The sequence below is a fragment of the Leuresthes tenuis genome, unplaced genomic scaffold, assembly GCF_036924035.1.
Source record: "Leuresthes tenuis unplaced genomic scaffold, fLeuTen1.0.hap1 SCAF_16, whole genome shotgun sequence".
Lineage (NCBI taxonomy): Eukaryota > Metazoa > Chordata > Actinopteri > Atheriniformes > Atherinopsidae > Leuresthes > Leuresthes tenuis.
The window spans coordinates 17,877,538-17,891,393 of record NW_027325370.1 but is presented as its reverse complement, the minus strand read 5'-3'; the positions used below and the strand labels follow the sequence as shown (position 1 = coordinate 17,891,393).

At 41.3% G+C, this 13,856-nt stretch overlaps 2 protein-coding genes across 2 annotated transcripts; one reads left to right on the top strand and one right to left on the bottom strand.

Annotated features, from left to right (window-relative positions):
- Positions 1-411: 411 nt before the first annotated feature.
- On the top strand, positions 412-8,548 carry LOC140271975 (alpha-1,3-mannosyl-glycoprotein 4-beta-N-acetylglucosaminyltransferase C-like). The gene is made up of 5 exons (XM_072367271.1): positions 412-528; positions 4,024-4,110; positions 4,308-4,458; positions 6,401-6,655; positions 6,729-8,548. The coding sequence occupies exons 2-5, from the start codon at positions 4,027-4,029 to the stop codon at positions 7,616-7,618; spliced, it is 1,380 nt and encodes a 459-aa protein (XP_072223372.1). The 5' UTR covers positions 412-528; positions 4,024-4,026; the 3' UTR covers positions 7,619-8,548.
- Positions 8,549-9,457: 909 nt separating this feature from the next.
- On the bottom strand, positions 9,458-13,759 carry cfap126 (cilia and flagella associated protein 126). The gene is made up of 5 exons (XM_072367272.1): positions 13,626-13,759; positions 13,453-13,515; positions 12,235-12,309; positions 11,942-12,145; positions 9,458-10,111 (listed from the first exon to the last, which is right to left on the bottom strand). The coding sequence occupies exons 1-5, from the start codon at positions 13,650-13,652 to the stop codon at positions 9,755-9,757; spliced, it is 726 nt and encodes a 241-aa protein (XP_072223373.1). The 5' UTR covers positions 13,653-13,759; the 3' UTR covers positions 9,458-9,754.
- Between the last annotated feature and the right edge of the window lie 97 nt (positions 13,760-13,856).

Here is a 13,856-nt window from a genome sequence, read left to right as displayed (position 1 = left end):
GGGCTGTACTCAGAATATAATGCTGTTTATCCACAAATAGACCCAGACAAAGGTGGGTGGAAATCTTCCATACCTCATTCATTCTCAGAGTCAGTCGCAGCAGACGACCGAAGTGCAATCCAAGTAACAAATCACTTGGATTGCACTACTGGGAGTGTATGTTTGAGGAAGTGTGATACTATGCTGCTGAGCTCTTTTTCCCCACGATATTAACATGTTTTCATCTCAGGCGCTTGGACCGCATCCAGCAGTGACGACATACTTGTCCCGCAAGTAGCCGCCTCCACCTGATGCCTGTCACCGTCTTACTTAGCGGAGAATGTGGCAGCTGTAAATGTTTGGACCCGAAAGCTCGCCTCCGTTTGTTCTTTTCTTTCTTTTTTTTTCTACCTCACCCAGTCTCTCTCTTTTTGTTGCTGTTGCTTTCTGTGCCTCATAAGTAAATTCGCCGGAGAGACTACGACCGTACATCCGCTGTTTGGAGGCGAACTGCCGGAGAGACGAACATTGGAAGTTTCATCATTAACGGCAGGTTTTACATTGTATGTATGTATGTAATGTATGTATCTATGTAATACTTTTTCTTTTGCCTATTTTTGCCGCTATTTGTGGTAATCGAGAGTTTACAAAATACTTAGTAAGTTAACTAACGATGGTGGTCGAACTGAAACGTTAATGGTGTTAAAACATATGTTGACTGCATCTGTCTATTTACTGATTCAGATGGCAACAAGTCATATATATATATATATATATATACACACCTTGGTAATGACGTTACTTTAACTGACGCTTTCCTGTCTACATGGGTTTTTTTCGCGGTAGCTGACTTGTTAAACTTAAAAACACAGTCTCACGTGTCATTAATCCCTTTCCATTTTTCTTTTTTGCTTTCAAAAACAGTTTTAATTTTAAGCAACGGTCGAGGAGGGCATGCCAATTATAGCCTAGCTTAACTTTAGAGGGGGGTGAGCTAAAATTAGTGTGAGCGATGCAGGCTCGGTGTAGCTGCTGGCTGACAAAGATAAAGATTTTTATAAGAAACAATTTTCCAAATGATTACCGGGGGAGAAACAGCCCCACGAGTTAATAACTGCCCAGAACACGCCCTGGGTGGACTCCCAGTGTTTTACTCAGTGCGGGTAAAGCACAACATTGGAAAGCAGTCTAAATATAACTGTAAAGGTGACCCTTTGTCCGGTCCATGTTCCCCAGTGTTTAAGATTAATTTGGACATGGGGAGCTTCAGATGTGCCAAGCAGCGGTAATTACTACACAGGGCTTAAAATCAAGTAAAGTAGACATTAAGTGATTTTGTGTGGAATGAGTGATGTGACAGATAATTTATTTATCCTTGTAAAATATCAAATTAAGAAGAAACCCGCCCACAGCTCTGGGTAAACTTCACCAGCTCATGCATCATGCTTCATACTAAGGTTTCAGCCCCCCTAAAGCCATTACTTGGGAGTATCCTGGTTCTCAATAGTGATCTAAAATGGGTCATTTGCAAGCTAGTGTCAGGTGTGCACAGGTGTTAGTCTGTTAATAATCAACAACCACACCCTCAGATGTTTACAGACTTCCTCCAACAAGCTGCTACACCACACCACGCCACCAATCACAATCCTGTCTATTTACAGCACTGTTTACAAATCTAATGGAAGAAAATGTCAGCTTCTCAGTGTTCACAAATCACTCAAACTTGTGCAGTCATTTCAACTGTAACTGTAAAAAAAAAAAAGTCAAACTAAACTGAGAGCAGAGAAGTTTGCTTTAAATCAAACTTGGTTGGAAACATTTGCATAATAAACATAAATGCGTTAATGCAATCACAAATTTAAACCTTTTTGCATGAAATCCAGCTAAAATAATTGCGTATTGTTCACAGTTTCCTGACTTCACACTTCTCTGCCTGCCTGACAGCTTTAGAACTTGTGTAGCGCCACTCGACTCCACGCCGCCCTACCGCCCCTTTTTGCAGGGTTTGCATCTTTCAAGGTCTTTGATGTTGCTTTATAGTACCGCTCAAGGAAAAATTTGCACACAAAAGTGCACGAAATGACCCTCGAAGCATTTTATTACCACATGTGAGCGTGCATTCCCGAACTTGAGAGACTCCCAGCTTTATTGCAAAAACATTCACATTTCCATCATTCGACAGTTGGTTCTGATCCCTGATTAAGACAAAAATCTCATCAACAGACACGAGTTGAATAGGCCTGGGTTGATAAAACAGCGTCACATCGTTTCTTTGTTTTGCGTATTGACTTTTTAAACCCTGGGCTTTTCCGTCTGTTCATTCTTCTGTGTTTTATCTCAGTTTTTACAATGTTTGATCTGCTGTTTTGCCACTGATTGTGTATGTCATAACAAATGGAAACTTGGAAAAAAGAACCAAAGAAAATGCAAACAAGATGTCGGCTCTTCTTGTCGGGACGTAAAATGTTAGACAAAGTACTGTCGAGCATTATTGGTCGACGTCTTTCCTCAGTGAATGTGGTGGAAATGTCTTTTAACAAAGCACAAAGACAGAAAAAGTGGACAACCTGCACGGGACAAATAAGTTTTAACTTCACCTCTAAAGCCACCCCAGTTGCAAACAACTGATGTGATCCCCTCCTATAGATAAACATGTATTTATATACGGAAAACACAGAATAACACCTTTCTCTGAACTAGAAAACATCCAGCACATGCTAAAGGAGAATTATTCATTTTTACAGTGAACTACAGTATAAACCTACCGATAAGAATTTTCTGTTAATAGCAAGATGCAAAGTGCATACAAGTAAAATGTCAAACTAAAATCAACAAAGTAGTAAGAGAAAATAATGAATAAAAACACATTAACTGCAAATGAATGAACAGTAAAAGACAACAGCAGTTAAAAATGATCTGTGTGACTGTCGTTAAGACTGCCTTATCTGTCTTATCTACCAAGATCAGATGAGATTTACTTTGTTGTTGGCAAATGAAGAAGCGGAAGAGTCTTTAGTGGTCATTTGAATATGCCTAAAGTCTCAGCAGTGTCTGTAAAGGAAACCTCTTCCATAGATCTGGAGCAGCTACTCCAAAAGCTTAATTACCTTTTATCCTTGAGCGTGGATCGTGGAACGTCTACAGGGGCTGTTTTTTTTTTTTTGTAACCTTTATGCTGGTGTCCGTCTTCATTGCTCTCAGCCCCTGCAGAAGGTCATTTTTTCAACAGACTGTGACATTGGAGTCCAACAATCATTTGTCTTTTTTTTAATTTTTTTCAAAATATATACGTGTCCTTTAAAGAGAAGGTTACGGTTAAGAGCGATAGGTCAGAGATGAGCGAACCATCAAGAAAAGCCCAGAGTGAATATCTATTGAAAACTAACTTAACTGAGCTTCTGTAACCACAGTACATCTAGAGGAGGAGCACTAAAGCACAATTGGGGGGGCTATTATAGGTTTAGTTAAGCCAATGAACAGAAAGAAAATCGGTAATTCAACAAGAATTGATGGATAAGTTATACTCAGATATTGACAGCAGCTTTGGGCGTGTTGACACACGTATTTTGTGATGTAAAAGTACAGCAAAGGCTTTTTGAATGAGTCAAGTCTCAGCAAGAGACGAGACGATAGTTTTCACAACTTCTTCTCAACTAATGACATAAACTCTGCCTCATACTAATCTTATTGCACCAAAATACCTTGTCAGAGCTTTGAAGAGGGATTTTTTTTTGTTTTTGGATCATATTGAATGAATTAAACAGACTAAACGACAGCCTTATTGTTTAACTTTTGATTAAAGGATGACATGGAACAGGCTTCGCTGCTCAGAGTGTCACAGGATTCTATTAAACAGAGCTGCAGCTTCACTTGGCCTTGCCCTACACAGGATCTGACACATCGTGGTTAAGACCACGTGAATTCTCAGCAGTGGAGTTTATTTCAATCAAGCTTCACAACACACAGAGTCCTGCATCACAGCCTGCAGAAAGATTCATTAACTGTCGGATTAATTATTTACCAAACTGACCAGGTATTTTATAGGAAATGCGACGGTATATAAAGAAGAAGAATGTGGCTGTGGCAGTGCTGCTTATCGTCAGTGGACTGTACTTCATGAATCATTCAACTGTAAGAGCTCAAACACACACACACACACATACCAAATGAGCTAAAAGGGTAACATTTCACAAGATTAAACATTTACACTTTCAGTCTTTACTGGACACAAAGTTTGAAAACGTGCAGAGTAAACTTTCTTGTTTCTTACATTGACTCTGAATACACTTAAAAGCAGAACCAGAATCTGAAATGTGTTTGTTTTCCAGGACACGGCGAGATCCATCGAGCCAGCTCCGAGCGCGTTAATGTGGCACTCAGAGAGGCTGATCAGTAAGGAGTCCTGGATCGAGCAGGGAGATTACCTTCCTCTCAATGTGACCTATCAGCTGCTGGCCGGAGCGCCATCTACTCAACAGAGTGAGTTGGGACTCTTTGTTCTTTGTGTTATGATGTGAAGGCATCTGTGTCGATGTGGCGCACGGAAATTAAAGCGATGAAGTTAAACAGTTTTGCTAAATTATTAGCAAAAAAGGAACTTTTCTCAGACGATTTACGCGTGTCCTTTATTTTACGAGAACCAAGACAAAATGCAGAAGCTGCGTATGAAAAGTCCACCTTAACTCCTTCCACCGGAGTTATGAGGGTAAGTAGCAGCCAGGAGCTGCCATCGTGGAACGACACATGAAAAGAGTCTGGATGGTCTTGAGCGTGGTGTAGGCACTGCTACACGACAATCTTTTGATGACCGGAGTGACCGAGTTGTGACATAAACCTCTGTGACAGCATTCAAGTAGATGGGAGCCGTTCCATTAAGCAATTCGTAGGCTAACATCAGTGACTTGAATTTGATGCGGGCGGCTAAATGTAGCCAGAAGCTCAACGAACAGAGGGGGGATGCACAGCCGCGTTCTGGACCATCTGCAGAGGTTTCACAGCAGAGGCTGGGAGACCAGTTAGGAGGACGTTTCTGTAGTCAAGGCGGGAGATGACCATAGGCAGCACCAGGAGCTGGGTGGCGTGTTGGGTTAGGTACGGCTTGGATCTTTCTTATGTTTAACAATGCAAAGCGGCGCGCTGGAGTGTGAGAGGCAACATAATATTTAAAGGTCAGCTGGTCATAAATGATGACACCCAAGTTTCTAGCTACCTTTGACAGAGCAACAGATTGGAAATTCCACAGCCCCACAGACAAGGGAATGTCCCAGAGTGAAGTGTGTTTTAGAGGGTGGAGGTTATTGAGGTTTCAGTGCCGTTTGGTTGTGTTAAACCTTCTATGCGAGTCAGAGAACATGGAAATGGTTTTGAAGCATATTTTTAAAAACTGGTGGAGCGACATGGATATGACAAGTTGAACAGGTTGTCTTTTTCAGTGGCCTTGTTCTGAGAAACATTTAGTCAGACACGCAAGTCTTTACCCAAGAATGTCTACCCAAGAACGGCAAATAGCGCTACACCCAAGGAATAGTTGTGAGGTTTCTAAATGAACAGAGTTAACGAGGGGCTGACTCAATACCGAGCCACACGTTTAACACTGAAGATATCAGTAAGTTGAGTATTAGCGTCTTTCATCAGTGAGATCGAGATTCAGGGAATGTTTAAGAGTATATTCGGTCATGATTTAAGAACGGTGCAATTGGTCAGATTTAACCCCCCCCCCCCCCCCAAAAAAAAAAAAAACAGCTAGAAAATGTTCCAAATTCATCTAAAACTATCTTTAATTTCTTCATTTGTTTGAAGAAAAATACAAGGACATTATTTTCAGTGTCTTTACTGAGCGACATCGTTGTAGAAAATGTATTAAGATCTAGATTTTGATGCAGCGATAAGCTCAAAAGTTGGGAGAAAAGCAAAGCTGGACACAGAACATATTTTCCTTTGTGTATCTGTGTGAGTTGAATAAAGGTTTAAATAAACGGATGAATTAGCACTTTAAGCTTTCTCCCTTTTTTTAATTGCTAAACTTTTGTAGCAGTGGGGTTTTTATTTCGTGAGACATTTTGTAATTAATTAATTTTGTACTGCAGACAGACTGGGCCAGCTGAGCTGATCCAATCCAACAACTTTCCAGGCAACCGGTGATCATAATTAAGTCATTTATTACAGGATTTATCTCATAGCTTTACATGTGACTACTGTCATATGACTATTTCAAGTCCTAATTATGATTCAAAATATAATGAATCATTAATAGACCTCTTTAATTAACCATCATTAATAGAATGATGCTTTATAAATAAATGATAGAAATGGACCGCCCTGACTGACTGACAACTAAATTTGTAATTTGATTGCTTACTATTTTTAATTGATACATTTCGTAATGGTGTACAAATGTGAGTTTTGTCTTGGCACATTTCAGGGTTTTTAACGGTTGGAATATCATCGGTGAAGAGGCAGAAGGGCAGCTATCTCGTCTCCACGTTGCAGTCCCTGTTCTTTCAGTCATCTCCTGAGGAGCGCTCCTCCATGGTGGTGGTTGTGCTGCTCGCAGATTTCAACGTTAGCTGGAGAATCGCCACAGTGGAAGAGATAAAGACAGTATTTGCCGTGGAGCTGGAACAAGGCCAGCTGGCAGTAATTCACGTTTCTGAGGACTGGTACCCGCCTCGAACAGGTACGGCAAACACAAGCCTCCCTTTTTTGTCTTGTTTTGTTGAGCCTAAGTCGTCTTTCTTGTTCTCTTGAAGGTCTAAAGAGGAATTATAATGATGCTCCTGAACGGGTAACGTTCCGCTCCAAGCAGAACTTGGATTACTCCTTCTTGATCCATTACAGTGCAGGTCTCGGGCAATACTACCTCCAGCTGGAGGATGACGTCTTGTCAGCGAAAAACTTCCTTACAGTCATCAGGAGGCGCATCGAGGAGCAAAACCAGAAGAAGAGCACCTGGGCCGTGTTGGAATTTTCAGCTCTTGGTTACATCGGAAAACTCTACAAGGCAGCCCAGCTCCCTCTACTGGCTCGTTTCCTCTTCCTTTTCTACCAGGAAATGCCTTGCGACTGGTTGATGTCTCACTTCCGAGAGTTGATGACTCAACCAAAGACGATCCTCTTCAAACCGTCCTTGTTCCAGCACATGGGGACTTTTTCATCATTCCAGGGGACATACAACAAGCTGAAGGACAAGGACTTTGTGGAAGGGGTCCACACCAATCCTTCAGCGAAGGTCTACTCAGACATGTCCACCTACCAGAAACACTTCCCCCATCTGGCCTGGGAGGCAGGAGAGGGATTCTTCTGGGGTCGTTCCCCAGAAAAAGGAAATTACCTGACGGTTGTGTTCCTAAACCCTACGGTGGTGTCAGGGATATCAGTAGAAACTGGATCAGGGGGAAAAGACCTCCTGGACTCAGCTGTGGTGCAATTAGGCCACGATGTGGTTACCGCAGAGAAAGAGGAGAGTTGTAAAGAATTCCAGACAGTGGGAGTTTTTAACAGTGGGAGGTTTGAGATGTGGGCGTTAGACAAAAAGTACACCTCTGCCTCTTCGTGTCTGAGGATATGGGTGACGGCTGCACAGAAGGACTGGGTCATCATTCAGAGAATGAGGGTCTTCACAAAGCAGAGTAAAGCATAGTGCTCTCCTGGCCATCTTAAAGGATATTCTTGTTTTGCTGGAGCTTGTTTGCAGACCGCACTTTGTGATTTTTGTGCCTTTTTTAAACCGTTTCTGTTCCGAAACAACAATCAGCCCTCGTAAAACATGCCTCAAGCTGCAGTCAATCAGAAGAAAACGTTTGGCCAAACTATGCGATGCCCTGTTGTTTCGTCAACATAATGACTTTTGCAGTGATGAGAAAGCCATAAGAAAGCAAATGTGTGGGATATTAGTACTCTTAAACATACTGTGTGAAATCTGCGTGGGCATTTTCTGGCAGAAATAGTAGTTAGTTTTTTGTGTCCTTACGCGATGACGTCTTCTTTTTATCCGTAATCCTTCCTCTGAATTACGGGTTTCTTAAATATCCGACACAACTTTTTATAGAAGCTCCATCACTGCTGTAGCCAACTGTGTCATGATGTTTACTCCTCGCTACCTCAGAAATGATTCAAAACTTTGTGTGTAAACTCCTTTGGCAAGGGCTTGTTAATTATGGATGTTCGTTTATATATATATATATATGTTAAAGTCCTGCACTCCAGCTTTAATTATTGTGGAATACAGATAGTTGCACTGTACGTTGGACTGTCAGGTTATGGACAACATTGATTCAGGGTGGTTAATTATGTGTCTTTGAATTTTAGGATGGAGTAAAAGGGTAGTGCATACAGGGAATGTAAGGCAACGTGTAGCAAGGGGCACACAAAGTGAGTGTTAGCCCTGAAACCAGGTTAAAGTAATCTCAGCTCTGAGGCCACCACTAATGGGAGCAAAGGACACTTTACCAACATATTATCCAGCACATTTGTGTAGCTGACAGGCTTTGGTTGCCATAGGGATGGAAAATAAGTCAATCATTTAATCTGCTGTCAGTGCTTAAAGTCTGTGTTTATGTTCTGAGTTTGATACACAGCAGGAAAACATGCAGTCAAACGGGTATGTAACATTTATTTCCAAATCACAATAGACTAAACTTCACTGTTACAATAGTGTTGTGCATAAGCAATTATACATGCAAAAACAGCAGATCAAGTCAAATTCAGCCATTGAAGCAACTCGCCTGAAAATAAATTTTCTTGAATAAACTTTTCATTAATAAGGTCAGCTTTAAGCCAACAACAAAATATTATCTTCATTCTCTTCCCCACAAATTGCTGTTAAACGTTTTGAATTAGCCAGCGGCTGTGCCTAATCTTTCACATAGTCGCCGTTACAAGTCTGGGTTGCATGTAACTAGTCTTGATACCGCGATTTAATCTGGCCTGTTTGACCGTGTCCATCAGCAGCTGTGGTTTATCTGGTCACCCTGACTGTCTCCTGGGGTAAAAAGGCTGCTGCAGAGCCAGGATTTCATTATGCTTCTTAGCATCTACAGTGCTTCTTACTTTTAGTTTAGTTTATAAAAAAAACTTTTAAAACAGGAGCGTGGGTTGTTCTGGATGGGGCTCCGGTGATATATCGGTTGTTCTTATTGGTTCGAGCCATTACTTAAGTATCATTGGATGTGTGGGGTGTGAAGTCTTTGGATAAAAGTTTTCCAAATAAACTAAATGTGGTGAGTTTCATAGTTGGAGGGTATGTTTGACTAAATTGAATCTGAATAATACTTACATAATCCTAAAAAAGAAAATTGTTTTGCAATATAAAGAATCCAAATCGATACTCTGCTGCAGCGTCCTCGTTTTTTATTGTTTTTATCTGTTTCTTGCTGTTGCTTTCGTATGTGTGGCCCTTCGTGCTGTAAAATGTTGTTAACCCTGAACCCTGATACAGCTCTGACTGACAAACATGTCCACCAGATAACACAACAATGCCTTTGTGTTGCATAATTCGGTGAGGTTGGAATTCAGAGTTATACTCAGCTCACAGAACAATAAGTCATTCTCCACTGGAGTGACAACTGACAAAATGGGAACCTCAGCAGATGAAGAAGAAGAAGAAGAAGCAGTAGGGAACTTCCCCTTGGTAATAATGAGGCTATTGTGTATGATTTTTTTTGTTTTCTTCCTGGTGACCAAATATTGATTTCTCATGAGAAGGAAAACAGCCTCACTGTAAAATGCTTTTCTTGTTTATAGGTATTTTTCAGATTTACTAAGAACCGAGCTGTTTTCACTGCTCTTGCTGCACGTCTCTGTGGTTCTGCCTGGAGGATGATGACGCTTCGTGGTCGACCGCTTTCTCTGACGCATTGCTCCTCTCGTCGGTTTCAGGCGTGGTGTGGTTTCCTTTACCAGCTGAAGCTGTCAGAGCTGGTTTCCCTTCATGTGAAGAGCACTGGCTCAGTGGCCTTTCCTTCCCTTCAGCACGAGTGGCCCGTTCGGCGGGCGATCCGGCCATGTGTCTCGGTGAGTCACGGCTCTCTGTGGCAGCTGTCTCGCTCCGAGTGACAGGGCGGTTCTGAGGCGATGGCCGGGCTTCAGCCACAGGCTCTGGAGCAGCACCATTCTGCTGTACATCCTCACGAGTCTGAAAGTCACAAGAACATATGACATCAAATTGGACTGAAATGGTTTGATGAATTGGATCTTTTTTGTAAGCATTAATTAGCATGAAATTAAGAATATTAGTGCGGTAGCCTCCATGTTTAAAATGGAGCGTGGAGCACGATTGTAAAAAGGTTTTAACAACAACAAACTTACAAATACTGGATAGATCACCGTATCTAAAGTTGGGTTACAGTAGTCTCCATTTGTTGGACTTGACTGTTAGACTTGAACATCAATACAACTTTATTCACTATGGAATTGGAAAAAGGGTTCTGAAATGTTTGGATGTTTAGGACTTATTGGCGTATAAGAATGCAATAGAGTTTGATTTAAATGATCGATCTTGAATGAATAAACCCAGAAAGCTGTTGACTGCTTATGGCCACAGGGTAGTGGGACGCAAAAAGGGAGGAGGAGGTTGACTTTCACATGTGGAGCTGTTTTAGGTTCCAGCTGTATTTTGTGTGTGAGAGAGTTCTCTTTTCTGGTGGTTCATTTAGAGAAATTGAGGTTTGAAGTGACTTTCTGATCTCTCGTGAAACTTTGTTTTTCTGTTTAGAAAAAGAACTCAGAATGAGGCGACATGAGAAGGGTTATTTGCAGGCTTTGTACTATATTTGATTATAGTCATTTAGTTCTCTCTTTTCTACAGCCGCTGCATGGTTGATCATTAGATTAACCTTCTCTTTCACACAGGCTGGTCACTTCAGCAGCCTTTGGCTAAACTTGTACCGCTCCACTGTTTGAGTCTGTCATCTATTGGTGAAAGGGTTGTTTGATGTTCAATAGTGGATTCTTTCTTAGGATGTGTGCTGCATTTTAAGAAAAGAAATATCACCTTTATTTAATGCACAATTACAGTAATATAAAGAGAGATAAGGAGCACTTCAGAAAAGCACATTTCTACCAAATAAACTCCACATGAAGCCATTCAGAAGGACTATGTTTTCTTTCCTCAGGCAACATGGAGGGAGCTCATTTCCGCTGTAGCTCAAGTTAGTCGGAGAGACAAAAATTCTCTGACCTTATTTGTATTTTCCTTTTTCTCGTTGTTGCGTGGTCTTGTTTAACAAAGGATGGACTCTCCTCAGGTTTGAGCAAATAAGTTGTGCAGTTTTTATTTACAGAGAGATGGTGCTGTGATAACCAAGGCTAAATCAAACATCCTCTTAATTTATGATGGAGGAACACCTAGAAATCTGCCATAAATTAAGCTTAAACATGTTGGAAATTAAACGATATGGGACGTTAATGCTTCTTTTCTAAAAGAGCTTTATGATATGAAAATGATCCTATCATCGATAACCAGTTATAACATCCATGCTTTCAGATCATTAGACCAAACAGAGGTCCATCTGTGTTTATGTCCCTTTTCATGGCTCATAGTGGGATCTACTTAATTCCCTACTCAATTTCCCAAAAGGAACCTCTGTTATCTGTAATCAAACAACCTTTGCTGCTATGGTTTCTGCTATTGATAACCTCGGTAATTTTATCTCTTCCCAGTGTAGTAGATCCCTAATTTCGTCTGTCTTTAAATAGTAAATATTGTCATTGTTCAAACCTCTTAATTAGATGACAAAGAAGACCTTCTTATGCCAAGATTTACTTCAGAAGTCCTAGCTTTCAGTGTTGCACAAACGTTGGCTCGATCAAAAAAAAGAAAGAAGCACCAGCTTTGATGACTCAGTCACACCCACAAAAAACACAGCTGGGGCTTTTAGAGTAGAGCAAGTGTGTAAATAAAGCAGAGCAGGAATGCTATTAGCAATAGTGGATGTGAAACCGTTTGTGTCTGTGTGGGCCTGACCTGCTCGCTATCATCCTGCAGCCTGTCTGTGCTGCTGCTGCTGCCTCTGTGTGGCAGAGACTTGCCACTCTGCTGTGGGCACATTCCCCACGACTCGAGCCTTTTGAGACCATCCACAGAGCGGGCGGTGGGGTTGATGTGACGGGCTGGTATACGAGCAGGTAGATCCCAGGTGCCCTTAAAGTCTGGCCACGCACTGCCCCTCTGAAGACAAACGCACACAGACACACAGCGCTTGGAGTGAAGTCGAGATTCACAAAACGGAGACAGAAAAAGAGGTTCAGTGCTCTTACCCTCACCACTCCTGGGAGCAGATGTCCATTATTATCTGCAATGAAGGAGGAGTGGCCCACCTTTCCAGTGGGTCTCTGCAAACACACACAGTTAAACTCTTGTTACTCAGATTCACAGAAGACCACCAGGAAATGGGAAATACAGTACTGTGCAAAGGTTTTGAGCCATCTACCATTTCTTTATGTTTTGCCAGGAAAACAGAAAATGATTTCATTAAACATCTGCAAACAAAGGTAAATGCAGCATATAGGGCAAAACAAAGTTTGTACAATTCTAACAATCTTAAAAGTCAATATTTCTTTAAGTAGTCTTCAGGAATAGTTCTCCAGTTTTCTTGAAGGACATCCCAAAGCTCTTCTTTGGATGTCGGCTGCCTTTTGTTCCGTTCTCTGTCAGGATGATCCCACACTGCTTCAATAATGTTGAGGTCCGGGCTCTGGGGAGGATTCATCCCTCCATAAGACCTGTTGCCACTGATTTTCAGTCCACTTCTTGTGTCATTTGGCATAGCTCAGCCTTTTCTCCCTGTTTCCCTTCCTTAAGAATGGCTTCTTGACAGCCACCCTTCCATGGAGACCATTTCTGATGAGGCTTGGGCCAACAGTAGATGGATCAGCTGAAGGTCCAGATGCATCTCTCAGATCCTGTGTCAGGATCTTAAGGACATCACTTTCAGATACTGTTCATCTCCTGTTTACCCCTGACACTTGTCCAGTTCCCTCAGATGTTTAAGGACACACTGCACACCATGCTGAGATATACCAAGTTTTCAGCTAATAGGTCTTTGGGAATCACCTTGTTAGTGCAAAAATACTATTTTCTGTCTGTCAAATTGTGTTATCTTTGGTGTTTTTATAGATGCAACTAAAGAAATGGGAACAAATGACAAACATACCATTTAAAGCAGGTTCTTTGCTAAGTTGTCTGTTATGTGGAGACACAACACAGGTTCATTCCCTTGAAATAGGTGCCTTTTTCATGCTTGAATTATTCATAGGTCAGTGGTAAGAACAAAACAAAGGTACATCATCTGAAAATGGTCAAATACAAGCAGTGAACTGAAAATGAGTGAAAGACCACCCAACCAAGCCAAGCCAGCACAAGACTACTTTAAAAGATTACAAGGAAAACTGGCTGTTTCAATAAGAATATAAAGAAATGAGTTTGTTTTAACACATAATCCAACGGGACAGGACTGCTGATATAACGATCTGTACCTCTTTGAAGTGCTTTGGCTCACACCAGTTCTGCAGCCTTTGTGACTTGAAGGCGCCGTCAAACTGAGGCAGAAAATGAAAACTGTGTTCTGTTAAAATGTAAAAACTGAAGAGTAAACAACACTCTTAATGTTAAAAAAAAAAACAAAGCGCAGGGCAGATAGATAGGCTACCTGGTTTGCTGAGTAACTGGACGACATCTTTCCCCGTGGTGCAGCCTCTGTTAGGTATATTGTTGACTCGTTGCGTAGCAACACAAACTGAGAAATATTTTGAAGTTAAGAGAGAAAAAACTGTTTAGTTGACAAAAAAAAAGTATTTATTTCGTTAATTTAGTATTTTTAATACACACTGTTTGAATATCATTCAAATAAAGTATGTGGTTCATCAATGATTATCGATTA